The sequence below is a fragment of the Ambystoma mexicanum genome, chromosome 6p (assembly GCF_040938575.1).
Source record: "Ambystoma mexicanum isolate Mex_15411 chromosome 6p, UKY_AmexF1_1, whole genome shotgun sequence".
Classification (NCBI taxonomy): domain Eukaryota; kingdom Metazoa; phylum Chordata; class Amphibia; order Caudata; family Ambystomatidae; genus Ambystoma; species Ambystoma mexicanum.
Window position 1 is genome coordinate 868,799,721 of NC_090935.1, and position 27,605 is coordinate 868,827,325.

The 27,605-nt window shown below is 50.2% G+C and overlaps 1 protein-coding gene across 1 annotated transcript in view; it reads left to right on the forward strand.

Annotated features, from left to right (window-relative positions):
* The window catches only part of MAN2A1 (mannosidase alpha class 2A member 1), a 1,346,034-nt gene that overhangs the window by 1,088,708 nt on the left and 229,721 nt on the right, over positions 1-27,605 (forward strand). The window contains exon 17 of the mRNA XM_069625484.1: positions 1,444-1,577. Within this exon, the coding sequence (XP_069481585.1) occupies positions 1,444-1,577 (134 nt within the window). The remainder of the gene's footprint in view (positions 1-1,443; positions 1,578-27,605) is intronic.

Below are 27,605 nucleotides of genomic sequence, written 5' to 3' on the forward strand. Positions count from 1 at the left end.
ATGACAAAACTGGTATTCTGCCGTGATCTGATGGTGGGAGGGAGCAAGAAAAAGGCAGTAATGCTCTCCCTACTGCTTTTCCTGGCTCTTCCCGGGCGTACCCCACTCACCTCAATTCTCCTGCAGCAGCGCTGCAGATCCTCCTGAGGTCCAGAACTGCCAGCATCCACAGGGAGGTCAAGAGCTTCCTGACTTGCCCACCACCATCCTTGCCTCAGCGGAGCTTCTCGTTGGGTAGCTCTGCTGCCTTCACTCTCCCGGCAGCCGCTGCAGGCATTATATGTCTCTCTTCGTGGTCTTGTGTGTTGTCCCCATGGGCTCATTCAGGCTCACAGTGCTGTTATCCCTCAGTCACGTTTTAGCCTGCTTGTCCACCAGGGTCGGCAAGGCTGCAGATCGGGCTCGCTTGGCAGCGGGAAACCCCCAGCAGCCACCCAGAGTCCAGCTAGCTATCTCAGCACTTTCTCGATGTCAAACATGAGCCCTGCCAACGGCCTGACATCTTCATCGGAGGATAAGCGCCGTCTTTGCTTCTGACTGGGTCGCCTACGCCGGGACTTCCACAGTGGCTTACGAGGAGATCCCTCTGTCCCTTGTCACAATTAGCCGCTCCATGTTGTCCCCAGACTCTGCCAGATCATATGGAGTGCATTCCAACTCCAACCTGGCCTATTTACTGGGGATATTTACAGTTTTTGCTGGGATTCACACAGAGGTTCTCAGAGGAGAGTCCACATCATTGCAGCTCGTAGCCACGCCCTCCATCTCAACTTTTTAATTCTCCTAGATGTTTTCAGGAGGATGTTGCATGCTTGCGATGGATGGGCAATGAAGGGTGGGGCGTAAAATAAATGGAGCAGGCTGTTAATCATTTTTCAACTTAATCAGGTCTTCATTTACATGGCAATTCCTTTTTGATATTGAAACAATAATAACGTGGTACAATAGTTTGAAATGCACACCTTACAGCAGTTGCTACTAAACATGTTGCATGATACGTAGGAAAACTGTTACTATAGGCAAGTAACATCTGTCACCAGTATCAAAAGCTCAAAAGCATGACCTTAATGTGAACTATTATATAGTTTGAGGAGAGCGAAAGAAGAACAATTATTATTATTAGGCTGGGTACTTTCAGGAGCTACAATGTTGTCCTTTAGAGGTAAATATAGGTTTGCAATTAAAAAAAAGCTTTATTCCATTAGCATTCCTTATGTGCAGTGTCAAGTTGTAAATCAGCCTATGATGGTCTTCAGTTGAATATGGTTTGTAATTGTTCTATTGATGCTCGAAGAGGACATGTAGCAACACCGCCCCCTACCTCGATCTCACTAATTGATCTGTTGTCAGTTTTCCGACTTCTCTTCATATTAAACATTTACTTTTTTAAATGTGTTTTATTCTTTAACAATTTAATAAGTACTCTACATTTGTTTTACGTAGGTGTAGAGGGGCAGTCATTGGAGGTTTCAAATATCGTAGACATACGAGGAGAGTACAACCGTGAGATTGCCATGAGAATATCATCGGATATAAACAGTGAAAATAGGTTTTACAGTGACCTGAATGGCTATCAGGTAATTCTCACTAAAATGTGTAATGAGGCAATATTAAGTATTGATTGGGTGTTGAGACTTGATTCTAGGATAAGAATTTGTTGATGTCTTACTACTGTCTGTAATCAACCCAGAAGGCATTATTCTGTTGCCCTTGGTGGTGTGCTTTTCCAGTTCATGAGAAAGTTCTCCAGAACTCCAATTTGACAAAGATACATCACCAACACGACATGTGGAGGATGCAGAGAAACGCTTAAATGCTGATAAAAATAGGATTGCATTATAATTTATATAAACTGCTTACAGACCCCACACCCTTTTCTCCATAACATACCGTTAGTAACAACTGCTTGTAAAATATTGCTGCATTGCCCCAATAAATGTAATACGATGTTTCCTCACTATTCATTAAAGCTCATGAAGTAGATATATCCCTTAAATGGTAAAAAAAAGGTCCTTCACATCTGTCTAATAAAGGCACCCTACTATCATACTAATGCTTTTCTCCAGCATTGGATCTTTCATGGATTCACATGCTGTAAATATTCCTGTCGTCGGGCTGGGAACCTCGGTCACTTTAATTTAGCGTTTTCCTATGGAAAACTTCGACACTGTTTTTGGGTGCTTTACTCCCCACCAATAGGACGTAGGGTATAAATAGCCCCGCCCCCGCGGCTTCCCTTCAGATTTCAACTGTCTCCAAACTGTTGGGATCACACAGTGTTCTTCGTGTTTTGCACGTGAGTCTTGATACTCGAGAATTGTGATGGCTTCAGGGACTCCGAAGAAGTGTCTTTTCCGGCCCTGTGCTACTTGTGGGTTGAAGAAGGTGTATGAAGGTGACGGCCATATGGATTGCCTCTGCTGCCTTTACCCCCATCACTCGGCAGACACTTGCGAGATTTGTCAAGGGTTCTCGCAGAAGACTCTTAATGACCCCAATCAGCGGCTTATCTGTTGGCTCAATGAGGGCACATTACCCGGCCTCGGAGGTGGGTTCGGTCCAAAGCCTGTCCTCGGAGCGGCCTGTGAAGCCGGCAGAACATCGCGGTGCGGCGTCGGCCGAACCTCCGGCCACGAAACATCTTCCTTCTATGCCAGCGTCAGAGGTGGGGAACAGCAGTAGATCTTCGAGTAAACAGCTGCCGAAGGGTACGTCTTCGTCCAAGCATGGTCGGTCGACCATTCCTGGGGGTCTGGTAGTAGGCCCGAGAAGTCGACGGCGCAGGAGATGGGCTTGTCCAAGCCAAAGGAATCGTCATCGAAGCGCTCGTCTTCCGGGGACCATCACTGGTCGTCCTCCAGCCGGGAGTCTTCTAAAAACTGGTCCAGTGCTGCCAAGAAGGGCGAGTCGCCGGTGATGTCGAGGGAGGCGGTTTCCGACGACAACTCCGTCAACGGTGGACCCGTCGTCGACGTTTGAACTGCAGGCTACCCTTCCGTCGACGGTGGTGTCGAAATGCTTGATGTGTCAGCCCACACCTGAGTCAGTGATGTCGGCGGCGGCCAGCCGGAAGGCCAGAAGTCAACACAAGTGTGTTACTCCTCTGGACAGTGAGTCCAGGAGAAAGGATGCCTTTGGGAAGAAGGTTTTGACTTTTGGGGCGACAACGGTTAAGGCGGCAAATTCATTGGCGATCATGGCCCGCTATTATCGCGAAATGTGGCATAGACTGCAACATCTGCCGGAGCAGCACCGCAAGGACGCCATGCTGTTGGTGCGTGAGGGGGAAGAGGCCTCCAACCACAGCATAAATATTGCTGTGGACCTGGCGGAGTCTGGGTTTAAACAGATTAACAATGGGGTGGTGCTTCGACGACAGGCCTGGCTCAAATGCACTGACTTTCATCCAGAAGTACAATACAAAGTCATTGACATGCCCTGTGAAGGGGAGCACTTGTTTGGGGAATAGATCGATGAGGCCCTGAAAGGGATGAAGGAGGACATGGAAACAGCAAAGTCCTTAGGTGCCTTACAGAGTGGGCGCTCTTTTCACCCATTCCGGGGTGCTTCAGGTAATGCCCGGTTTGCTTCCACCAGGGACCGTGGTTGCAGTCGGTCCAGATATTCCTCGCAAGGGTATCGCCGGTCGGCGCAGAAGAGTTGGGACTTCCAGGCTCAGCGGAAGCAGGGGTTGCAGTCCTCAGCTCCTAAAGGGTGGCAGACTAAGCCGCAACAATGACTGCCTTCATGGCAATCGACTGGGGGGCAGGGTGGCTATGCACGTGGACGAGTGGAGGAAAATAACATCGGACTGTTGGGTCTTGGACATGGTGCGTCTGGGCCACTCGTTGAGTTTGTTTCCCCCGGTTCCCATTCCACCAGTGTTTGTCGTGCAGCCACATCTTCAAATCCTGCAGCAGGAAGTGGTTCTTATGCTGGAGAAAGGCTCTATAGAACTGGTGCCAGTGGCAGAGAGGGGCCAAGGGGTGTATTCCCGCTACTTTGTGGTGAAGAAGCCCAACGGCAGGTGGCGACCCATTCTGGATCTTCGGGCATTGAACAAGACTATGCAACGTCTGAAGTTCAAGATGCTCACTCTTCAGGAGGTCACCCGGTCGGTGCAGCCGGACGAGTTTCTGGCATCATTGGACCTACAGGATGCATATTTTCACATTCCTATGCGTCGACGGCACCGAAAGTTTCTGTGGTTTGTGGTCGGCGAGGAACACTACCAGTTTCGGGTCCTCCCGTTTGGCTTGAAGTAGTCTCCCAGGACGTTCACAAAGTGTCTGGCACCAATGGCAGCGTTTCTCTGACGAAAAGGTCATCATGTATACCCCTACCTGGATGACTAGTTGGTGAGAGGTTCGTCACCAGGGAGGGCGCAAGTCAGTCTCGGTACTAACATGCAGCTGTTGCAACGACTGGGATTTGCCATCAACTTTGAGAAATCGTTTGACGCCATCCAAGGAATTGGTGTTTCTGGGGGCGGAGTTTCTCACCCACACAATCTGGTGAAACCCTCCAGCGAGCGTGTCAAGAAGTTGCTGCAAAGGAGAGGGGAATGGAAGGATGGCACAAGGGTGTCGGTCCGAAGCTACATGTCGCTGCTGGGGGCCATGGCTTTGTGTCTTCCGTTGCTGCCAAACTGTCATCTCTTCATGAGGCCGATGCAAGAGTTCCTAGCGGACCGGTGGGCACAGAGTCGCGGATCTTGGTCCGACAAATTGGTGGTCAACGGAAGTCTGGTGGAGGATCTTCGCTTGTGGACATGTACGGCCTATCTGGTACGGGGCATGCCGTTGCTGCAGCCAGAGTTCCAATGTATGATTATGAAAGTCGCCTCTCAGACAGGATGGGGGATCATCTTAGCGATTCCCAGGTGCAAGGCCTGTGGTCTCGGGAGGAATCTCTTTTTCACATCAATGTGCTCGAGTTGAGCAGTACACTGGGCCCTCAAGTCGTTTCTACCGCGCATACGCGGGTCGGTTGGTGAGGGTGTTCCACAACCATGTTCTATCTGAGGAAACAGGGCGGCGCACATTCAAGAGTCATGTTGAAAGGCGCAGGACGTTTGGCGTTGGCCACTGGCTCACGAGATCAGCAATGTGGCCTATCATCTGCCGGGATTGTTGAATGTGCAGGCAGACGTACTCCGCAGCGACGCGGACCAGCTGCATGAGTGGAAGATAAAGGAGCAACATGTTTCAATGATCTTCTGGAAATGGGGGCATCCCCCTTTGGATCTTTTTGCAACCATGGAAAACAAGCAGTGCCGGGAGTTCGCCAGCAGAAGGGCTCATCCAGAGTCTTTGGGGAAGGCGTTTTTGCTCCCGTGGATGGGCCAGATCGCGTATGCATTTCCCCCCGTTTTTATTCGGCAGACACTCCAGTAGATTCGGAGATACCAATGCCGTGTGATTTTGGTGGCTCTGTTCTGGACCAGGCAGGTGTGGTTCTCCGATCGCCTTCATTTGTCGATGGCAGAGCCGATTCGGTTGGGGGCGGCTCTGGATTTCCTGTCTCAGAACAAGGGCAGAGTGTGGCATCACAATCCGGGTGCTCTCAGCCTGACGGCTTGGCTCCAAACTACTCTGAGTTGGCCATTTAGGTATTTCCCAGAACTGTCGATGAATTTTGGAGGCAGCAAGGGCACGTCTACGAATGTCTCATATGGACGGAAATGGAAAAGGTTTTGCGTGTGGTGTACGACCCAGCCTGGGGTGGACCCTGTGAACATTTCCCCGGAGCAAGTTCTCCCGTACCTGTTGCATTTGACCGAAGAGGGCCTGGCTTTGTCCTCCATTAATGTGCATTTGGCGGCGATATCGAGGTTTACTCGGAGGTGTCATGAGGCTCTGATGAAACCACCTTTTGAGCCGATGTCGACTTCTTTGAAGTTTCTGTCTTGGAATGTAGCATTTTTGGTGGTTATTACGTCAGCCAGGCGGATATCGGAGTTGCAGGCATTGGTCGTTGATCCTCCATACTTCTTATTCTGGCCACTAACCCGCACATTATCTCCAAAGTGCCTATGGCATTCCACAAACTCTTCTATTGTTTTGCCCTCGTTTTTTGCTTCGGCATCTATGCCTGCAGAACGGACTCTGCATTCTATGGACATTAAGAGGGCGTTAAAGTTTTATTTGAATCGAACTCAGGACTTCAGGAAGTCGAGGCAGTTGTTTGTGGCGTATGGTCCATCCAGCAAGGGACAGGCTATATCCAAACAAGGACTCTCCTGTTGGGTGTATTCTACTATTTCATTGTGCCACACTAAAGCTGGGAAGTCTTTGAGGACGGCTCCTAAGATTCATTCGACAAGGACTACAGCTTCGTCTGGGGCGTTCTGGTCGGGGATTCCGCTGGTAGACATTTGCCAGAAGGCCTCCTGGGCAGTGCTGCATACCTTTACCCGGCAGTACTGTCTGGGGCAGCAGCATGGTGATGATATACAGGTGGGACGTGCGGTCCTGCAGCGCCTGTACCAATAAGGTAAGCCCTACAGCTTCGGGGTGTTTATTTGCGCTTTGTCACTTGATGGCTTTGTTGTCTCATATATGTGATTAAGTGTTGTTCATTGTTTTTCCTTTTATACTCCGCCATGCATGATGGGTACTGCTATGTAGTCTATTCACAGCATGTGAATCCATGAAAGATCCAATGCTGGAGAAGGAAGTAGTTTCTTACCTGTAACTCCATTTCTCCAGCGTTGGTATGTTTCATGGATTCACATGCGACCGCCGGCCGCCTCGTAGGCAAACCTGGTTCGGTTCCCTCTACTTTGGAGGTTAAAATCTGAAGGAAAGCCGCAGGGCAGGGCTATTTAAACCCTGGGTCCTATTGGTGGGGACTAAAGCACCCAAAAAGGACGTTGATAGGACTCTAAAGTGTCAAAGTTTTCCATAGGAAAACGCTAGGTTAAAGTGACCGAGGTTCCCAGCCTGACGACGGGGAATATTCATAGCATGTGAATCCATGAAAGATACCAACGCTGGAGAAATGGAGTTACAGGTATGAAACTCCTCCCTTATTCTATAAGGAAGACTGACGTGCAGGATGGCGGGAGGTGGTACAAAAACCCACACAGTTACGGCTAACATTTTCATTGAAACTGAACATTAATTTTGTTTAAGGTACACATTTCTCTTATGTGTGTTTACTTTCACATTCCATTACTTTTTTATACGTTGGAAGATTGCACAAACATGTTTTGCAGTTGCTCACCTGAGGTAGATCTATACTTCTCCAGCATGGGGTCTGACATGGATTCACATGCTCATGAATATTCCCCGTCGTCAGGCTGGGAATCCTCGGTAAAGAAAAAACCAGTATCAGTTTCGTTTCTGATAGGTCTTTCGTAATAGTAACCAATCACTGATCTCTGCGTCATACTGACCACAGCCAATGACTGCCCTCTACCTAAGCCCCGCCTCTGGCAGCCATCTTCAGATTTTTACTGCACGTTCAAGTGTTGGGATCCTCGTGCTATTGCTCTCGAGCGTTAGTGCTATTTTTTCACGTTTTTTCTCAAAAACTTCGATTTTTCGGTCAAAAAGAGCCTCAAGCTCCACCGTTTCTTCATCCGATCAACGGGGACCCGTGTCGGATTCGTCTACGCCCCTCAAGGGTGAAGATTTCGTCGAGCCACGCTTTTGGAGGGCTCCAGAAGTTTCTCAGGCCCATCTCGGACATGGCCCAGGAGAAGGGAAGCTCGACGCCCGGAAAGCTGTTCAGGGTCTGCCCTGGATGCCAGCTTCAGAATGTCTTTAAGGAGGACGAACACTCCTTTTGTCTTTACTGCCTAAATGAGGACAAGACGCACGTGGAGAAGGACTGTGCGTTTTGCGGCAATATGTCGGAGCGGACCATGAAGGACCGCCATCAACGTCTCGCCAACTGGCTGAAGAAGAAGAAATCCGAGCGGTCTTCTAAGACCTTTGAGGACGCCCCGGCGACGGGGGTCCAACACAAGCCCAAGCACCGCGAGTCCACTGGCACTGGGAGCGCTGAACGGTCGGGCTCTACGGGCGCCAGGCAGGGGGCATCCTCCCCGGCACCATCAACCACGAGCCAACGCTCTGGTTCGGGTAAGAGGAAGGCCGAGTACACGGCAAAGCTCCTGGAGAGGCCCCGGTCGAGCTCGAAGGCCCCATCGGAGGGAGAGCGAGGCAGTGTCCCTCCCCCCAAGGAGAAGGCGGTGAGCGCACCTAAGGTGGTGAAAGCCTTAATCCATCCGGCCAAGGCCTCTATCAAGACAGTCGCGGCGGCCCTGGCTCAGCCTGTGGAGGCTACACCAGTGGTGGCGACCTCGGGGCTCAGAGTCTCCCTGCCACCGCGGAGGGAGTCCTCTTTTATGCCCATCGACAGGACCCCCATGAAACCTCCGACGGAGAAGAAAAAGGGGGGGCAGGAGGTCGTCGTGGATTCGGCCTCAACCTCTGAGGTAGAGCTGATCGAAGTCTTAAGCCACGGCGTTGGCGTGGAAGAAGACCAGCCCGTCGGGAGGGATCCCGACGTAGGAGACAACGATAAAGTCGAGGGTGCCGACGGGGCCCCTGACCGCCCGTCGGACTCCCCTCATCCAGCGCCACAAGACAACTCGGCGGCCATTTTGTTGGCTATACAGTCCTTATGCTCGGAGATGAGGATGAGACTGCCGTTACCACCAGCGGAGGAACCGCTCCCGACGGGGGACCCGGAGCCAGGCCCTTCTGGGAGCCCTCCCCCTAAGAGAAGAAGGATTCATCCTCCACCTCCTTTTCAGCCATCGCGCCCTGTTCAGCCCTCCTCCCTGTCCACGACTCGTGGGGATGATACGGGGACTGACACGGCCGCGACGGGTACGGACGACGAGGTTTACGACGAGGATCTGCCGTCGTCACGTCCCACCCGGGCTTCCCTGCCCGACGAGATTGGATCGTTTCACTCCATGATCACCAGGGCATCCGAGATCCTCCAGCTCTGCCCGGAAGAGAAGAAGGAAGGTTTCCTTTATCAACGGCGCGAGGCCAAGAGGAAGACAGTCCTCTCCGTGTCTCTACTGGACCATATTTGGGATGAGGGCCTCGCCCTCCTCAAGAACCCATCCACGACGCCGGCTAGAAGGGATCGGTACGAGAAGAAGTACCGGGTCCCGGACGTGGCCCCCTTGTGCCTCCGGGCACAGCCGACCCCGGACTCCGTCGTCTCCGCGGCAGCCAGGAAGAAAGCAGGGGGGGGTGCGGCCTCTACATCGACTACCCCGCCGGACGGCGAGGGAAAGAAATTGGATACGATGGGACGCAGGGTCATCTCATCTGCAGCGACGACGGGGAGCTGTGGTACAAACTGGCCCCCCTGCTGGACTTCCTACCGGACGACAAGAGGGCGGATGCCCTAGAGATCTTGCAGGAAGGAGAGGTGGCGTCGGACCATGCCATTACGATTGCGACAGACATCGCTGACACTGGATTTCGCCAGTTGGGCAACGGCGTGTGCCTTAGACGGCGTGGATGGCTCAAGGCTACTGACTTCCGTCAAGACGTGCAGGCCAGAGACTTGGACATGCCGTTCGACGGAATCAACCTGTTTGTGAAAACAGTGGACGATTCCCTTCAAGCCATCAAAGCAGACACGGAGACGGTCCGGGCTCTTGGGGTTCTCCAGCAACGGCGGCTGCCCTTTCGGAGCGGCAGAGGCAAACAGGGTGCCTCCAAAGGTTCCGGCGGCGGATTTTCCACCTACCGCCAAGCGGCCCGTTCGTCGTCGTAGGAAGCTTACACGGGACGAGGCAAGTCAGGCGGACCCCGCCGTCGTCGCCAAGGAGGTCAAGGCCTCGTCGAAGCAGGACTGAACCGGCCGTGGGGTCGGGCCCCCACCGAAGCACCCCGGTGGGAGGCCGGCTGGCGAGCTTCGTCAGCGTGTGGAAGTCCATCTCCACCGACCGTTGGGTGCTGGACGCCCTAGCCCAGGGTCACGCGCTCGAGTTTCAAAAAAGGTGCCCGCGCGTCCCCCCTGTTGTCAGGAAAGAACATCACGTCCCTCAACTTCTCTTGGAGGTAAAGGCGATGCTCAGGAAGGGCGCCATCGAGCTCGTCCCAAAGAGGCTTCGGGGCTCCGGAGTTTACTCAAGATACTTCCTCGTGAAGAAGAAGACGGGAGGATGGCGTCCCATCCTGGACCTACGACGACTGAACAAATTCATCAAGGCACAGAAGTTTCCGGATGGTCACCCTCCAACACGTCCTGGGTCAGCTGGAGGAGGGTGATTTCCTGTCATCGTTGGATTTGCAGGATGCCTATTTCCATATTCCCATCCTAAAGGGACACCGAAAGTTTCTCAGGTTCGTGGTCCAAGAGCGTCACTATCAGTTCAGAGCCCTTCCCTTCGGACTAAGGTCGGCACCCAGGGTGTTCACCAAGTGCCTCGCACCGGTGGCGGCGCAGCTGCGCCGAGAGGGAATCCACGTCTACCCCTACCTGGACGACTGGCTCATCAGAGCCAAGACGAGGGAGCTCGCCGTGGAGCACACGGCAAGGACCGTCCAACTTCTCACGAACCTGGGATTCTCCATAAACTACGCCAAGTCCCACCTGGTGCCCGCGCAAGACGCACTGTTTCTGGGAGCGAAGCTTGACACAGTGTCGCTTCTGGCCTCTCCATCGGAGGAAAGGACGAGGGCCATTCTGGGCAAGGTGCAGCGGATGCTGGTTGCGGACGCGGCCAGAGTGAGGTCCATCAAGTCCCTCCTCGGAATGATGTCTTCTTGCATTTACCTCATCCCCCTGTGCAGTATCCGGATGCGCCCGTTGCAGGAGTTCCTGGACACGCGCTGGATCCAGGCGACGGGCAGCTTCGAGGAGAGGATCTCACTCGACGAGAGTTTCCGACGAGCGATCCGGTAGTGGGGCACCCGCGCACATCTGACGGCGGGCATGGACTTCCAGACCCCCGGCCACCAGGAGACAGTGACCACGGATGCCTCCCTGGAAGGGTGGGGAGCGCACACCGAAAATCTGCAAGCGAGAGGCCTTTGGCTCCCGACGGAGAAGTCCCTCCATATCAACGTCCTGGAGCTCCGTGCAGTGTTTTGGGCCCTCAGGTCCTTCCTTCCGTCCCTCAAGGGCAAGGTGGTGAGGATCTTCACCGACAACACCACCACCATGTTCTACATCAGGAAACAGGGCGGAACCAGGTCCCTAGCCCTGTCCAGGGAGGCGCAGGATCTGTGGCATTGGGCCGTCACCCAAAGGATGTTTCTGGTGCCGTTTCATCTGGCAGGGATAAAAAACACCATCGCCGACTCACTCAGCAGGGAGCTGCGCTCGTGCCACGAGTGGGAACTACGACAGGATCTAGTGGACCGCCTCTTCCGACAGTGGGGCACACCCCAGATCGATGTTTGCGACGGCGACGAACTCCAAGTGCCGGAGGTTCGCCAGCAGGTTTCCCCAGCCGAGGAGCATGGGCGATGCTTTCTAGTTCCCCTGGGAGAGCCTGTTTCTATACGCGTTCCCTCCATTGCCATTGCTGATCCGGCTCATCAACCAGCTCAAGAGGTCACGGTGCAGGATGATCCTCGTCGCACCTGCGTGGCCGAGGCAGATATGGTTCCCGGACCTTCTGGATTTGTCAGCGTCCCCGTCAATCAAGCTGCCAGTGGACGCGGATCTTCTCTCCAGGGAAGGAGGCGCCATCCTCCATCACGACCCGAAGTCGCTGAACTTGCAGGCCTGGCTCCTGCAGAGTTAGAGTTTGGAGGATACGACATACCGGCCGACTGCAGAGAGGTTCTTGCAAAGGCCAGGGCGTCCTCAACTCTTAAATGCTACGGACACAAATGGAAGAGGTTCTCTGTCTGGTGCCAGGCACAGAAGATTAACCCTCTGCGGATTACGGCTCCCCAAGTACTGCCGTACCTACTGACGCTGGCCAAAGCTGGACTGGCGCACGCATCCATCAAGATTCATCTTGCTGCGATCTCGCGATACACCAGAACCACGGGGCGGACGTCTTTGTGGTCTCATCGTCTAGTGAAAGAGTTCATGAAGGGACTGTTCAGATCGTTCCTGCCGGTGAAGGCTCCGGCCCCGGCGTGGGAGCTCAAAGTGGTGCTGAACAAGCTCATGGGACCTCCGTTCGAGCCTCTGCACTCGGCTCTGTTGAAGTTCTTGTCGTGGAAAACAGCGTTTCCTGTGGCCATCACCTCCGCACGACGGGTGGGAGAGATCCAGGCCCTTTCCTGCAAGGCCCCGTACTTGACTTTTCACGACACAAGGGTAGTGCTCAGGACGCACCCCTCCTTCAAGCCCAAGGTGCCGTCGGACTTCCACCTCAACAAACCCTTGGTGTTGCCTGTTTTCTTCCCGTCGCCTTCGTCGCCGGCTGAAAGGACTTTGCACTCGCTGGATGTGGCTAGAGCGCTGAAGTTCTACGTGGACCGCACAAAGGGTTTTCGGAAGACGTCACAACCCTTTGTGAACTTTGGACCTGTCAATCAGGGGAAGGCTCTCTCGAAGGCTTCCATTTCCAGATGGCTCTCCGGCTGTATCATGTACTGTCATCGGTTGGCAAACCGACCCCTGCCTGGCCGTCCGAGAGCCCATTCCACCAGAGCGATCGCAGCTACCACGGCGTTCCTATCTGGTGTGCCCTTGCTGGACATCTGCAGGGCTGCTACGTGGAGGTCGACGCACACCTTCACGAAATTCTACTGCGTCGATCGGGATTCCAGGGAGGAGTCCAGGGTCGGCCAAGCAGTGCTGCGCAACCTGTTCGCCTAAGGTGAGCCTGGTGAGGAGGTAAGATTTGCTTAATGTTGAGTTTTGATGTAATGCTTAATGTTGAGCCTTTGCCACCTCCCGTGGTTGTGCATGTGTGTACTGCTATGTATTCTTTATTCATGAGCATATGAATCCATGCCAGGCCCCATGCTGGAGAAGGAACAAGTTACTTACCTATAACTGTTGTTCTCCAGCATGGGTCTGGCATGGATTCACATGCGAACCCTCCGCCTACCCTTCTGCGGCTCTTCACTTGGTCATATTGCCACTTCACGTGCTACCAAATCTGAAGATGGCTGCCAGAGGCGGGGCTTAGGTAGAGGGCAGTCATTGGCTGTGGTCAGTATGACGCAGAGATCAGTGATTGGTTACTACTACGAAAGACAGATCAGAAACGAAACTGATACTGGTTTTTTCTTGACCGAGGATTCCCAGCCTGACGACGGGGAATATTCATGAGCATGTGAATCCATGCCAAACCCATGCTGGAGAACAACAGTTACAGGTAAGTAACTTGTTCCTTGCTTTTCCATATTGTTAATTGTTGTATTGCTTGCAGTGGTACACAGTGAACACACAATGAGTAGGAGAAGTCCTCTTTCTCCAGCATTGGATCTTTCATGGATTCACATGCTTAGAATATTCCCCGTCGTCAGGCTGGGAACCCTCGGTATACTTATTAAGATGTTTTCCATTGGAAAAAATTCGACACTTCTGTGTCCCCTCTGTCGTTTTGGCCCGCTTACGCATGACCCAATAGGACGTACAGTATAAATAGCCCCGCCCCCGCAGCTCCCTTCAGATTTCAACTGTCTCCAAAGTAGCGGGAGCACCTCGTGTTTTCAATTCTTTCAAGGTTGAGCTTGTCTTTCTTTCCCAATGTCTGGGAAGGCGTTATTCCGGCCATGTGCCACGTGCGGACTGAAGAAAGTCTATGAAGGAGATGGGCACATGGATTGTCTGTATTGTCTTCACCCGCATCATTTGGCGGACAGCTGTGAGATTTGTAAGGGATTTTCACAGAAAACCTAAGAGACCGTAATAGGCGTCTGGTGACGTGGCTGAATGAAGGACAGTACCCTTCATCGGAGGCAGGATCTGCACACAGTTTGGCATCGAGGCCTAAATCTCCGATAGTTCATCGCCGCTCTGTATCTGCAGAGCCTCTGGCGAAGAAGCCGCGCTCTACAGAGATACGTCCCTCACTAGAAAAACGCTAGCGAAAGAATCCTCTTCATCATCGAAGCATGGTCGTGGAGAAGACCGCAAACAAGGAGAATCTCCCTCTTCATCTTCGTCAAAGGATGGAAGAGATCCCATAAAGACCACCTCCTCAGGGGACCATCACAGATCTTCCTTGAGTAGAGACTCGACAAAGCATGGGTCTAGTGCAAAAAAGGCGGGATTCATTACCACCGGCGCAGGCAATACCTGCAGTGGCTTCGTCGACCCCGGTGACGAGGATTGAAGGGGCTCCGAAATCATCGTCGACGGTGAATCCACCAGAAGTTTGGCAGCTGTCGGTTTACAATGAGGTTTTGCCAGATGCCCTATTGCAACAGGAATCGGCATTCTCAATATCGTCGATGGAGGAAGACCGCAAACAAATTGCTTGTCCAATGGATCTGGGCTTGCAAGGCGTTGGCTCGTCAACGGTCTCGAGAATGCAAAGTGTCCCAGTTACATCGTTGTTGCTTAATCCTCAGTCGGTGTTATCCTTACAGGTGTTGACCATGCTTTAGTCTTTATTGAGCCTATTGGACGCAAGGTTACCCCCCGCAAGGTCACCTCCACGCCAGCCGACGACGAACCAGGTCCCGCTCTGCGGTCAATGCCCTTTCCGCAGAGCGTCGGGGGAATTCCCGATTCGCGGCATCCAGGGACCGGAGTTTCAACAGGTCATCCTACTCCTCCCAAGGTTACAGACGAGCTGTCCAAGTGACTCGCAGAAGCCGAGACTTCCAGGCCTCTAGGAGAAGGGGAGGACAATATTCGTCCACCAAAGGCAAGCAGTCAAAGTCCCAACAATGACGAGTTTCAGGACGTCCTGGGAGGCAAACTGTTCCGTCGCGTCGACGAGTGGGAAAGGATAACATCAGACCTTTAGGTGTTGGACACTGTAAGACTGGGCCACTCCTAGCAGTTCAAGAAGGTACCATCTCATATTCTGTCTGTGTATTCAGCGCAACCCCAAAAAGGGGCTATAGCATTTGTTCCAGTGGCCGAGTGAGGTCTGGGAGTTTGCTCCCCTTACTTTGTGGTCAAAAAACCCAACGTCAAGTGGAGACCCATTCTGGACCTTCGGGCTCTCAACAAAACTCTGCAACGCCTGAAGTTCAAAATGCTTACACTTCAGGAGGTTATCCGGTGCATACAGCTGGGGGATTTTCTGGCGTCGTTAGACCTGCAAGACGCATATTTCCACATACCCATGCGTCGACGACACAAAGTTTCTAAGGTTCGTAGTCGGTCAGAGTCATTACCAATTCAAAGTGCTTCCATTCGGACTAAAACCGTCCCCCAGGACGTTCACAAAATGCTTGGCTCCAGTGGCAGCTTGGCTGCGAAGGAAAGGTTGTCATGTTTACCCTTACCTGGATGATTGGCTGGTGAGGCGCTCGTCACTGGGAGTGGCACAAGAGAGCCTAGAAGCTACCATGCAGCTTCTGCCGCAGTTAGGCTTTGCAGTCAACTTCGAGAAGTCCTGATTAGCTCCCTCAAAGAGTTTGGTGTTTTTGGGAGCGGAATTCCAAACTCATTCAGGGCTAGTGAAACCGCCTGTGGAAAGGCTTCAAAAGCTCAAACAAAAGGCAAAGGAGTGGAAGGCTGGCACCAGAGTGTCAGTCAGGAAATACATGTCACTGCTAGGGGCCATGGCGTTGTGTATCCAGTTAGTGAACAACTGTCGTCTCTTATTGAGACCGATGCAAGAGTTTTAGGCAGACCAATGGTCTTAAAGTCGCGGATTGTGGTCCGAAAAGTTGAGCATCGACAACGACCTCCTACAAGCTCTTCAGTGGTGGCAGCTCTCAGACAATCTAACGAGAGGGATGCCCCTGCAGGAACCAGATTTTCAGTTGACGGTGGTAACGGATGCATTGCAGACAGGATGGGGAGCCCATCTGGGATCCCTACAGGTTCAAGGCCAATGGTCCCCAAAAGAGTTGACGCTTCACATCAACGTGCTGGAGTTAAGGGTGGTACGTTGGGCTCTGAAGTCATTTTTACCACGAATACGGGGATCAGTCGTAAGAATATTAACAGACAATACAACAACAATGTTCTACCTCAGGAAACAAGGGGGCACTTGTTCCAGAACGCTCTTGAGCGAAGCTCAAGAGATATGGCGTTGGGCCCTCGAGCAAGAAATAAGCATAATGGCTTACCATCTGCCAGGGGTGCGCAATGTACAAGCAGACTCTCTCAGCGGAGAGATGAATCAACAGCTGGCAAACATCTTCAAGAAATGGGGTCATCCTCCCCTGGACTTTTTCGCAACCCGAGAGAACAAGAAGTGCGAACATTATGCGAGCAGATGGCCACAACCCGGCTCGCTGGGGGAGGCATTCTCCTTCCCGTGGACAGGCAGGTTTGCGTATGCATTCCCTTCGTTAACGCTCATTTGACGGACCCTCCAGTGGGTTCAAAAATACCCATGTTGGGTGATTCTAGTCGCTCCTTGCTGGGCGCGACAGTCATGGTTTTCGGACCTTCTCCAGCTGTCGAATAACAGAGCCACTGAGGTTCCAGAAGATTCCGGACCTTCTATATCAAGACAGGGGAGCAGTTTGGCATCACGACCCAGGCGCCTTCAGCCTGACAGCCTGGCTCCTGACTTCTCTGAGTTTGGGTCCCTGAACATTTCCTCGTATTGCCACCGAATGTTAGAGGCAGTGCAGGCTCAGTCCATGAATACTTTGTACGCATGTAAGTGGAAAAGATTCTGCGTGTGGTGCAGGGACCAACCGGGGGTGGACCCACTAAACATCGCGTCGGAACAAGTTCTTCCATATTTCCTACACTTAGCGAAAAGAGGATTATCGTTCTCCTCCATAAAAGTTCATTTGGCAGCCATTTCAAGATTTACTCGTAAAAGGCATTCAACTCCGTTGTTCAGCGTTCGACTGGTTAAGCGTTTCCTGAGAGGCTTATTTCGGACCTTCCCTAATGCCAAAAGGTTCCCTCCTAATTGGAGTCTCAATCTGGCACTGGCAGGACTAATGAAGGCTCCTTTTGAGCCCATGTCGTCGTCATCCTTAACATTTTTGTCGTGGAAAATGGCTCTTTTAGTAGCTATTACATCAGCAAGAAGACTGTCAGGCATTGGTGATAGATCCCCCATACTTGTGTTTTCTCAAGGACAAGGTGGTGCTGGCAACCAACCCTCATTTCATACCAAAAGTTCCAACTGCATTCCACAAGCAAGCATTCTTCGATTGTGATACCAACATTCTTCGCAGCGGCTTCTTCTTTTGCGGAAAAAGCTCTCCATACCTTGGATGTCAAAAGAGCTTTGAAGTTCTATCTCAGTCGTACTCAAGACTTTAGGCGTACGAGACAACTGTTTGTGGCTCATAGTCCTTCCGTAAAGGGAAAACCGATCTCCAAGCAAGGACTAGCCCGCTGGGTGTCGTCGACCATCACCTTCTGCCACTCTAAAGCAGGGAAACCTCTGGAAAGACGTCCAAAGGCCCACTCAACAAGATCCACCTCATCGGCGGCATTGTGGTCTGGAATCCCGCTGGTGGACATCTGCCAAGCGGCATCCATTTACTTGGCATTATAGCCTAGAGCAACAGCATGCAGCGGATGTACAGATGGGGCGAGCAGTCCTGCGACACCTGTTTCAGTAAGGTAAGTCCCACAGAGGGACGTATCCTCCTGTTTTGTACCATGATTGGGGTTACTATCAATGTACCATGATGGTGGTTTTGTATTTCTAAATGCATGTGCGGCTCTGGTAATGTTGGTTTGCATTGCACACCTCCAGATTAGGAGTACTGCTATGTAATCTATTCTAAGCATGTGAATCCATGAAAGATCCAATGCTGGAGAAGGGAGTAGTTTCTTACCTGTAACTCCCTTTCTCCAGCGTTGGTATCTTTCATGGATTCACATGCGTCCTACGGCCTCCCCTGAATGCAAACTTAATATGCCCCTACTACTTTGGGGGTTAAAATCTGAAGGGAGCCACGGGGGTGGGGCTATTTATACTGTACGTCCTATTGGGTCATGCGTAAGCGGGCCAAAACGACGCAGAGGGGACACAAGTGTCGATTTTTTTTCCAATGGAAAATGTCTTAATAAGTATACCGAGGGTTCCCAGCCTAACGACGGGGAATATTCTAAGCATGTGAATCCATGAAAGATGCCAACACTGGAGAAATGGAGTTACAGGTAAGAAACTACTCCCTTACTTAACATTACTGTCTGGAATCATCCTCTAACCAGGAAGGAGGATTTGGAAATGCAGTCCTTAATTCAGTCCATGACAAATCCTAAATCTGAAAATTCTTACTCCCGCCTCCAAAACTTAATACTGCTTTGGCGGTCTATCAAAAGAAGAGGAATACATTGTAGGACACAATCCAGTCTAAGAAGTTACTTACCCCTGGTAACGCTTTTTCAACTGGATGTTCCTCCCATGTATTCCTCATCGCCCCTCCCAACCTTCCCCGCTGTAGAATTTCCAGCCATTACACTTTTCAAAGTCGGATACTGTCTGGGACTGACACGGTTATTTCAGCGAGAGGAGGGCGTAAAAACAGAAATGAAGCACACTGGCACTGCGCGTGCTATATATACACTGATGATGGAGTTGACTCAGAGATGGAAGCCCCCGAGCGACATCGAGTCAACCGCATCAAGTCACAGTGGCCATTGCCAAAAAAAATTTGCTGAAGATGATATCAAAAGATGAGGAATAAGTGGGAGCAACATCCAGTTGTAAGAATGTTACCAGGATTAAGTAACTAATTCCCCTGATGCTAGTATCTGCTTAGATTCACAATCACCCACCCTTCCTCCCCTCTTGAAGTTGCAGGCAGATAGACATTTTTACACCTTCTTTTCCTTTCATCACTGTACTCACACATACACTTCATGCTGCCTCGTGACAGAAACAAAACAATCTGAGGGACCTCGACACGTGAAGGACTATAGGTACAGTACACTTCACATTAGGGATAGTATTACAGACACGTCCACTCAACGTCCCTTTTCGAACTTCAAAAACACAAACCATTAGATGTTGGCCTATGCAAGCATGTATATCTAAGAAGATCAAAGCATTAGAGATATGATTGCAGTGAATAATGTGTGTTAATTAAATGGCCTGTGGTAGAGGCCATGTAGTTATGGTTAAGTTGCTAAACCCATAGGAAGCACTTTTTGGGGCGGCTTATAACTTCGTGCTCCCTCGACGAATCCTCACCAAACGTTGCAAAAATAAGTATATGGCCCACTCTTAATTCTTTCTGCAAAGTTTGGTGAGGTTTGGTCAAGGGGGGTGGGGGCAAAGTTATAGTGGGGTCCCAAAATGTATTTTTTTTCCCCATAGACTGAATGGAGAAAAAATATTGTGCACGCCTACAGCCCAAACCACTGGACCGATTTTCACCAAATGTGCGGCAGGAGCAGCGGCTTGGTCCCGAAAGTGTACTTTTGTAAATTTGGTCCCAATCCGTCCAGTATTTTATTTTTAATCAACCAAAAAATAGGTACCAAAACAAAAAATGTGTGATATCTATGTCTGCTCTGCGGACACACTTCCCTGTTCGCTCTGCGGACAGGACTCCGATTGGCTTGGAGGGCAACGTGACCGCGGACATCAGACGCACCCGCTGATTGGATGGTGAAAAGCGCAAAGTGCGGCAGATTTTTGGAAACGCCCGCCATCTTGGATTCGCGGACAGCGGCGGTGTCCGCGGACATCGCAGTAAAAACATATTAAAAAACACAACATTGCACTTGTCAAACTTATCAGATAATCTCTGAGGAGGTGAGGGGTCATGAGGATGGGATGGGATGGGATATGGCTGACAGAAGCAAAAGAAAAGTGTTTTTCACCACGAACGACAGTGATATTAGGTATATGGGAGGTGATTTTGAGGTGATGCAGGGGTAGGATCTGAAGGCGCAAGGTCCCCTAAATAAAAAATACAATAATTATTGTACACATCCACAAGGGAATGAGAGTAGGAGAGTGGCATTGAGAAGAATAAAGTCTTCATAGAGATTTAGCATACCGATAACTCTGCCGCCCTGTAAAGCATTATATCAAACACATTCCATTTGCAAATTATTGCAGGGGTGGGGAGTACAGGGGTACTGCTCTTGAATGACCTTATGAGTGGAAGCAAAACCAATGCACTGTTTGATTTATAACAGCGGTGGACCAGCTGTGACAAATCGGTAGTCTGAAACAGGCGCTGCCGGAAAAAGGTGGGGGAAGGCAGTCACTGTTAGTTACGCACAGCATTTGCAAACGTGGGGGCTGTTGGTGCTCGCTGTGTGCTGCGCTCACTAGCAGGAAACTGGAGACGTGCTCAGCTGACAGGTGGAGTATGAATTCTGAGTGTTTTCATAAAATGAGAATCTCTGGAAATTTCCCACGGCATTGCTGAATGCAAGCAAACAATTTGATGGTTTTTAATAAATATTCATAGTGCTACAGTGGTGCACGTGGGAATCGCTGCTGTGGGCCTGAAGGTCACTGCCTTGAGCTGTCTACTCCCTCGCGTCCTGCCGAGGGAATTTGTCCCTTCCATTTACCCAAAGCAAGCTTGGCATAACCCTGTATTGTTATTGTTTTCTGTCCTTGGAAATAAAGGGAGTATTCGTACGGGGAAAAAAAGGAATGGAATGCGGCATGTAAAAACGTCAAACATGATGGTCAGCATTCTAAAACTGGCACTCCGCGTTACGCCAAGAGAATGGAAATGCTGATTATTATGTGTTACAGTAGACACATTTGTAATTGGTGAGCAGACTCAAAAACAATATGTCTGTACTTGTATTTGTCCCATGGCACGTGGGCTGTCCAGCACTTTAATGCATGGAGTCCACGTCAGTGTTGGCACAGGTTCCACGAACGCCCAATTCTAGGCTAATGTTACGTTAAAATGCTGTCTGTGCTATTCGAATCCTTCAAAAAATCAATCATTTGTGATGTCATCTTTGATGTCATGGGTGTTATTGTTAGCAGTGCACAGTTTTGGCGCGAGTTATGGTTGCTTAGCTTACCATAACTGGCGAATTTCAGGGGGGTTTCGGTTTTACTTGTAACCATAACATCCCTTTTAACAAAGTTTTTTCATTGAATATATATATATATTGTCGTGTAGCCATAGTTTCCAGGGGCTTTCCCAGTTGGGAGCCTTTTGATTGCATCTTCTACTTCTTTGTCTGTGATGGGGGCGTCAAGGGCTTGTGCTATTTCCGTGGGTAGACTTGGGATGGTCGTCTTGTCCATATATTCTGTGATTACCCTCTCATCGTATATGGTCTCAGAGGTGTACAGGTTTTCATAGAAATCGGCGAAGGCTTCAGGGATGTTGGAGGGAAGATCCCCTTGGGGATCGGTCTCTTTTTCTATGGTTGTTATCCATCTTTCTTTGCGTTCACCGTGGAGCCTGGCTGCGAGTAGTGCATCTGCTTTGTCTCCTTTCTCGTAGTGTTTCTGTTTCAAATATTGAAGTTTGCGCACAATTTGGTCCGTTTCTAATTGTCGCAGTTCATCTGTCTTTTTGGTTGCCTCCATTATCTTCTCATCTCTCTCTGCGCTTTGGGCGCTTTGGTCTAGTTGCACTATTTCGTTTCTAAGCCTGTTTTCTATCAGATGACGCTCCCTTTCCTTTGCCGCTCCCTCTTTGATTAGTACACCTCTCCACGTGGCCTTCCCCGCTTCCCATACCGTGTTTCCTGAGACTTCTCCAGTGTTGTTCCGTTCGAAGTATTCATCAATGTCCTTCCCCAATTGTTCTCGGAATATTGAGTCCAGTCCAGAGAGCCTCATTACAGCACCATTTTGAGCTTCTAAGGGGGAGCGTCATCTGGCTGAGGGTGATCATGACCATGTCGTGATCCGACCATGTTATGGGAGATGTTTTGGATGTGTACAGCGCCTCTATTAACTCTGGTGTGAGATATATGTAGTTCATTCTGGTATATGTGGCGTGCTGTGCGGAGTAGAATGTGTAGCTTGTTTGGTGGGGGTTCATATAGTGCCATGTATCTTTGAGTTTGCACAAGTCCATCATGTCTATTACTTCTGAGCGGCCAGTCTCTGGTGGATTATTTGCCTGGGGGTTGCTGGCTTGTCTGTCCAGTGTTGGGTCTGCCCACATATTGAAGTCGCCTCCTAGGATCACTTCACCTTCTGTTTCACCTTCTGTTTCGATCATTACTTTTGGGACTATTTGCCGTAGGAACCTGGATTGTCCAGAATTGGGGGGGCGTATATGGAGGCAAGTGTGAGGAACGTGCCCTGTATGTTACCGACTAGTACAATCGCTCTGCCGCTCATATCTGCCCAAGTTTTTTGGACTTCAAATTGGAGTCGTTTGTTGATTAGGATGCCGACCCCAGCTTTCAGAAGTGAGCTTGAGCTCCAGTGTTCAGTTCCTGATTTGGCATACAGTACTTTTCTTTCTTCCCCTTTGATGTATCTAGTTTCTTGTAGGAAGACATCTGCCCTTTTGAATTCCCTGTTCAGTAGTGACCTCCTGGTGGGGGAATTGAGTCCTTTGACATTCAGTGTTCCACTTTTAATCATGCCGAGCCCATCGCTTGCAGTGTTGTGGTTAACAGGCATTGGTGTGTTTCCTTTGTTTACTGGGTCCCATTTTTTTATTGCTGGATGCCAACGAGGTTAGTGTGTTTTGTAGGACGTGCCTGACCGTCTTGTGTCATTGTTTTCACCTCCCCTCCTCCCTCCCTCCCCACAGTGTTTAACAAACATTCCCTTCCCTCCTCCCCTGTTCCCCTTCGTGCCCGGTCCTGTCGTCGGCTTCCATCCTTAGTTGGTGGCGTCCGATTCGGACTGAGTGAGAACTGTCAGTCCAACGTCGGACCACCGGTGGAAACAGATACTGCTCGGTCCCTATGACAAATATAATCAGTTTAACATTTAGAGCTCCCCTCATACACCCACCCTTCCCCCGGCCAGTGCTTAGAACTCAACATTAACTTTCGGGAAAGGATATACGGTGGACCATGTTTCGTGGTGCGTCTTCAGCTGATCATTCCACCTCTTTTCCAGGGTGAACTCTTCCACCAGTCCGGCCTTGTGTCGAGGAAGCGTGGGTTATCTAGTTCTTGCCGTTCGCTTATGATGTCTCGTTCGGACCCCGGACTCATGAGTACAAGGCACTGAGATGGTGCTTTCATTTGTCATTGTCCAGTGTATTGTTACCCCGCCTGTACTTTCTTGATCCCTTCACTCTTTTTCTCCTTGGTCCCTGGAGTTCCCATTGCGATCCACTTTATTCGGGTTCTCGCTGGTCATCTTCTCGTCAGCCTGTTTCAAGGAGTTCTGCAATGCAGTCTCGGATCTCCTCTTCCAATTGTAGCTGTATTCTCTTGCTTCCACGCTCGAATGTTAGTTATGTTACTTTGCATTTATATAGCGCCTTATGTACCATTATGTTCTGAAGGCGCTGGTAGGTTGAACGCCCTTAGGAACCGGAGTTCAAGTCAGTAGAGCGAGTCAAAGGGGCGTGTGAGCACCGGATATGTGTGCAGCTGGTGTGGCATTTGTGTAATAGCTGCTTCTTAGCGGTAGGTGTGGTGGATGAGAGATCAGGAGTATGTGTTGGTTCTGGCAGGATTTGTCCAGACCGAATGTGGCTGCCTTAGGCCTGAGGTTTCACACATTCGAATCTGTTCTATGCACTCCGATCCGTTCTGTGTATTCTAAGTTGTTTTATGCACTTTATCCACATATTTCACCCGTACCACCTACGTACTTAGTCCGTTCCATCCACATATTTCAAACGTTCCATTCACATACGTCACCCGTTTCATCCACATACGACATCCGTTCTATTCACATACCTCACTCGTTCTAGCCATATACTTTACCCATTCCATCCACATACTTCACCCGTTCCATCCGCTCTACGCATTCTGCTCTACGTACACATCTGCTCTACGCGATCATTCGCTCTACGCATTTCTTCGCTCTTGGCCCTCATCCGCCCTACATGCACTCCACATTCACTGTTCTACGCACTCGTCTGCTCTACGCACTCGTCTGCTCTACGCACTCGTCTGCTCTACCCTCGCATGCTCTATGTATTCCCCTGCTCTACGCACTCACCCGTTCTATGCACTCATCTGCACTCACCCGCTCTACGCACTCACCCGTTCTATGCACTCATCTGCACTCACCCGCTCTACGCACTCACCCGTTCTACGCACTCGTCTGCTTTATGCTCTCGCATGCTCCTTTGTATTCACCCGCTCTATGCACTCACCAGTTCTATGCACTCACTCGCTCTTACGCACCTCTCCTTTCTTACGCATTCATTCGCTCGTACGTACTTATTCGCTCGTACGCACTTGTCTGCTCCATACACTCGTCGGCTCTACCCACTAGTCTGTTCTACGCAATCATCCACTCTACATACTCCTTCATTCTTACACACTCCTCCGCTCTGCGCACTCTTCCATTCTGTGTACTCTTCCATTCTGTGCACTCTTCCAATCTGCTCACCCAACACGCTCTGTTCGCCAAACACGCTCTGTTCACCCATCTGCTCTGCGCGCTCATCCGCTCCCCGCGCTAATCCGCTTCCTGCACTCATCCGCTGCCCGCACTCATCCGCTCTATGCATTTGTTCTTTCCATGCATTTATATGCTATATGCATTCATCAGTTCTACAAAGTCGTTCGGTCATACGCAGTTATCCGCTCTATACATTAATTCGCTCTATAAACCCATCCGCTCTACACCCTCATCCGGTATGCACACTCATCCGCTCTACACTCATCCGTTCTGTACATTCATTTGCTCTACGCACTCCTGCGTTCTACACACTTCTCTCCTCTTACATATTCATCCGCTCTACACACTCGTCTGCTCTACACACTTGTCCACTCATCATACTCATCCGTTCTATAGACTAATCTGATCTATACACTCATCCGATCTACACACTTATCTGCTCAATGCATTCATCTGCTTAGCATATTCATCCGTTCCGCACGCTTCATCCATTCTAACGATTTCATCCACTTCATTCATTTCGTTCTTTCATCATGCATTTCATCCATTTTATTAATTTAAATCTCATTACTGTTTTCGTACGATTTATTCTTATTATCCCCTCCACTGCTTTGATCTACTTTACTCATTCTGTTCTGTTTGTCCTTTTATTTTATATTAGCGGTTATTAGATGTCAATTTCTCGCACCTAGTAGTTGGTTGGATTGGTGTCATTGAGATGCTGTTATTCTGTTTGGGTTAGTTTGCGTACAGGTTGGATTTTAGGGGAATGAAAGAGGCCCCTAGGGGTCCCTAACGTCTATGGAAACAAGGCGAGTCACCACACACAATAGATATGCCAGACACAAGGTTGTATTCCCAAAGCTAGGGTTTATTGCAAAGCAAAAGTCTCAGTTGGCCAACTCGGTCTTACGCCCTGCAACGTTTATCTCTAGACCTCGAGGGACGCAAGAGAGTGAAATACGTACATCAGTTACATATATACAAAATGCAAATCAAACAATCAGCTATGACATGTTTAACACCCCCCTTTTATTGGGTTTCTTTGAACTTGGTGTGATGATGGACATCTCCGACAACTATGACACCTTCAAACATCTATTCTAGTAACAATTTGCAATTTGTGAGTGCGGAGGCATCTTTCAGTTGTTGAATAGAACACAGCGCTTCTGTTCTTGGAAGCGAGCTACATATGGGGGGAAGAGTTGCATTGCAAACCTTACTATCTATTAGGTGCTATTCGTGTCCTGGGAGCCGAAACGCTCTAGCGGGGCTCAGCAAAGGGGGGCCGTAAGAAAAGCATAATTCAAGCCTTTAGCTGTATTATTCTAACATATTCTACCATATAACGAGACTGGCTGGCAGCTGCGAAATGATTAAATGCCCTCCAGCTCTGCTTCAAGGCTACATTCGGGAGGGAGCCGGGCATTCTTCCTGGCGCTGCCTACATTTCTGTTTCAACTAACTCTTGTTATCCTCACGGCCCTGCGGTCTTGTCTTTTTTACCTGCAGACAACAATGTTTTACAGTCGAGCAGTGTAAGCAGAAAATATACTGCAAAGCAATAGGAACAGAAAGCAATGAGCAATGGTTAGGAAACAAAATGGCGATTCTTGTTACATCAAAATGGCCCAAACTCGAAAACCTATATTCTGTCATATCGTGCATGAGACAGTTGGCCCACGGCCACCAAAATACGTTTGCGGTCACAAAGTAGAGGTGTCCATTTTTCTAGACTGACAGGAAGAGCCAGGTTTTTAGTAGTTTGCGGAAGGACATTAGATAATCAGTTAGGCGGATGTGGGGTGGGAGGGAGTTCCACAGCGTGGGGGCCAAGGATGAGAATGATGATCCACCTAACGTGACTGAGTTTGTCTTGGGAATGACTAGGAGTCCGGCTGGGCTTGATCTTAGGGTGCGTGGAGGGTGATAGGGTTTTAGCTTGTCTTGAAGATATTGAGGTCCGGTTTTATGAAATGCTCGATGGGAGAGGCATAAGGTTTTAAAAGTCACCCTTCTGGCCTCTAGAAGCCAGTGCAGAGTCTTAAGGGCTGGGGAGATGTGGTCTCTTTGGCCGAGCGCAAGTAGCAGTTTGGCTGCAGCATTTTGTGCCCTTTGAAGTTTATTCAGTTGATAAGCGTGGACTTTGAGGTAGAGGGGGTTTGCGTAGTCCAGTCTTGATATAACAATTGATTGGACCGTGGAGAGTCTGTTAGGAAAGGAGAGATGTGGAAAGATGCACCTAAGGGTTTAAAGGTGGTAGTGGCAGGACTTTGAGACGTTGTTGACTTGGCGCAAGAGTGTTAGGTCAGAGTCTAGGGTGCATCCAAGGTTTTTCACTGAGTTAGAGGGGGTTGGTGAGTTGCGCATGGCAGATGGCCAGGTTAATGGGTGTGGAAGAAGTTTGGAGTTGCCACATACCATGATTTCAGTTTTGGAGGGGTTTAACAAGAGGTGGCTTTGGGTCATCCAGAGCTCTGTCAAGGAGGCAGGAGGCGAGGTCAGGTCGGCAGTTGGGTTTTGAGTTCAGGAGTTTTAGAATTAGTTGAGTGTCGTCAGCGTAGTTCTAACACAGGATGTTGTGTGCGCAAATTATTGGTGGGAGGGTGATCAAGGAGAGATTGAACAGGAGGGCAGATAGGCATGCTCCTTGTGGGACTCCTGTGTCGACTGGTCGGGCTTGGGAGGAATAGGTGGAGAGTATTGTTATTTGGTACCTATCTTTGAGGAAGGAAGCTATCCATTTAAGAGCGGTTTTAAGAATTCCTACGGAGTGGAGGTGGTCAAGGAGGATTGAGTGATTGTGTCGAAGGCGGCGGATAGGTCAGGAATGATTAATGTGGCGCATCCCGTGGAGTCTGCCGTCATTTTAAGGTCATCCCAGATTGAGGTTAGGGTGGTTTCAGTTCCGTGACGGGCTGTGAAGCCTGATTGTATGGGGTCTAGGAGATTGTTGGCTCCGACAAAGGCATTTAGTTGGGAGTAGGCGGCTCGGTCAATGAGTTTGGCAAGGAACCTGGTGTTTGAGATGGGGCGGTAGTTTTTGGGCTCGAGAGGGTCGAGGGAGTTTTTTTTAATTAGAGGTTTGACATGTACCATTTTGAATGTGCCG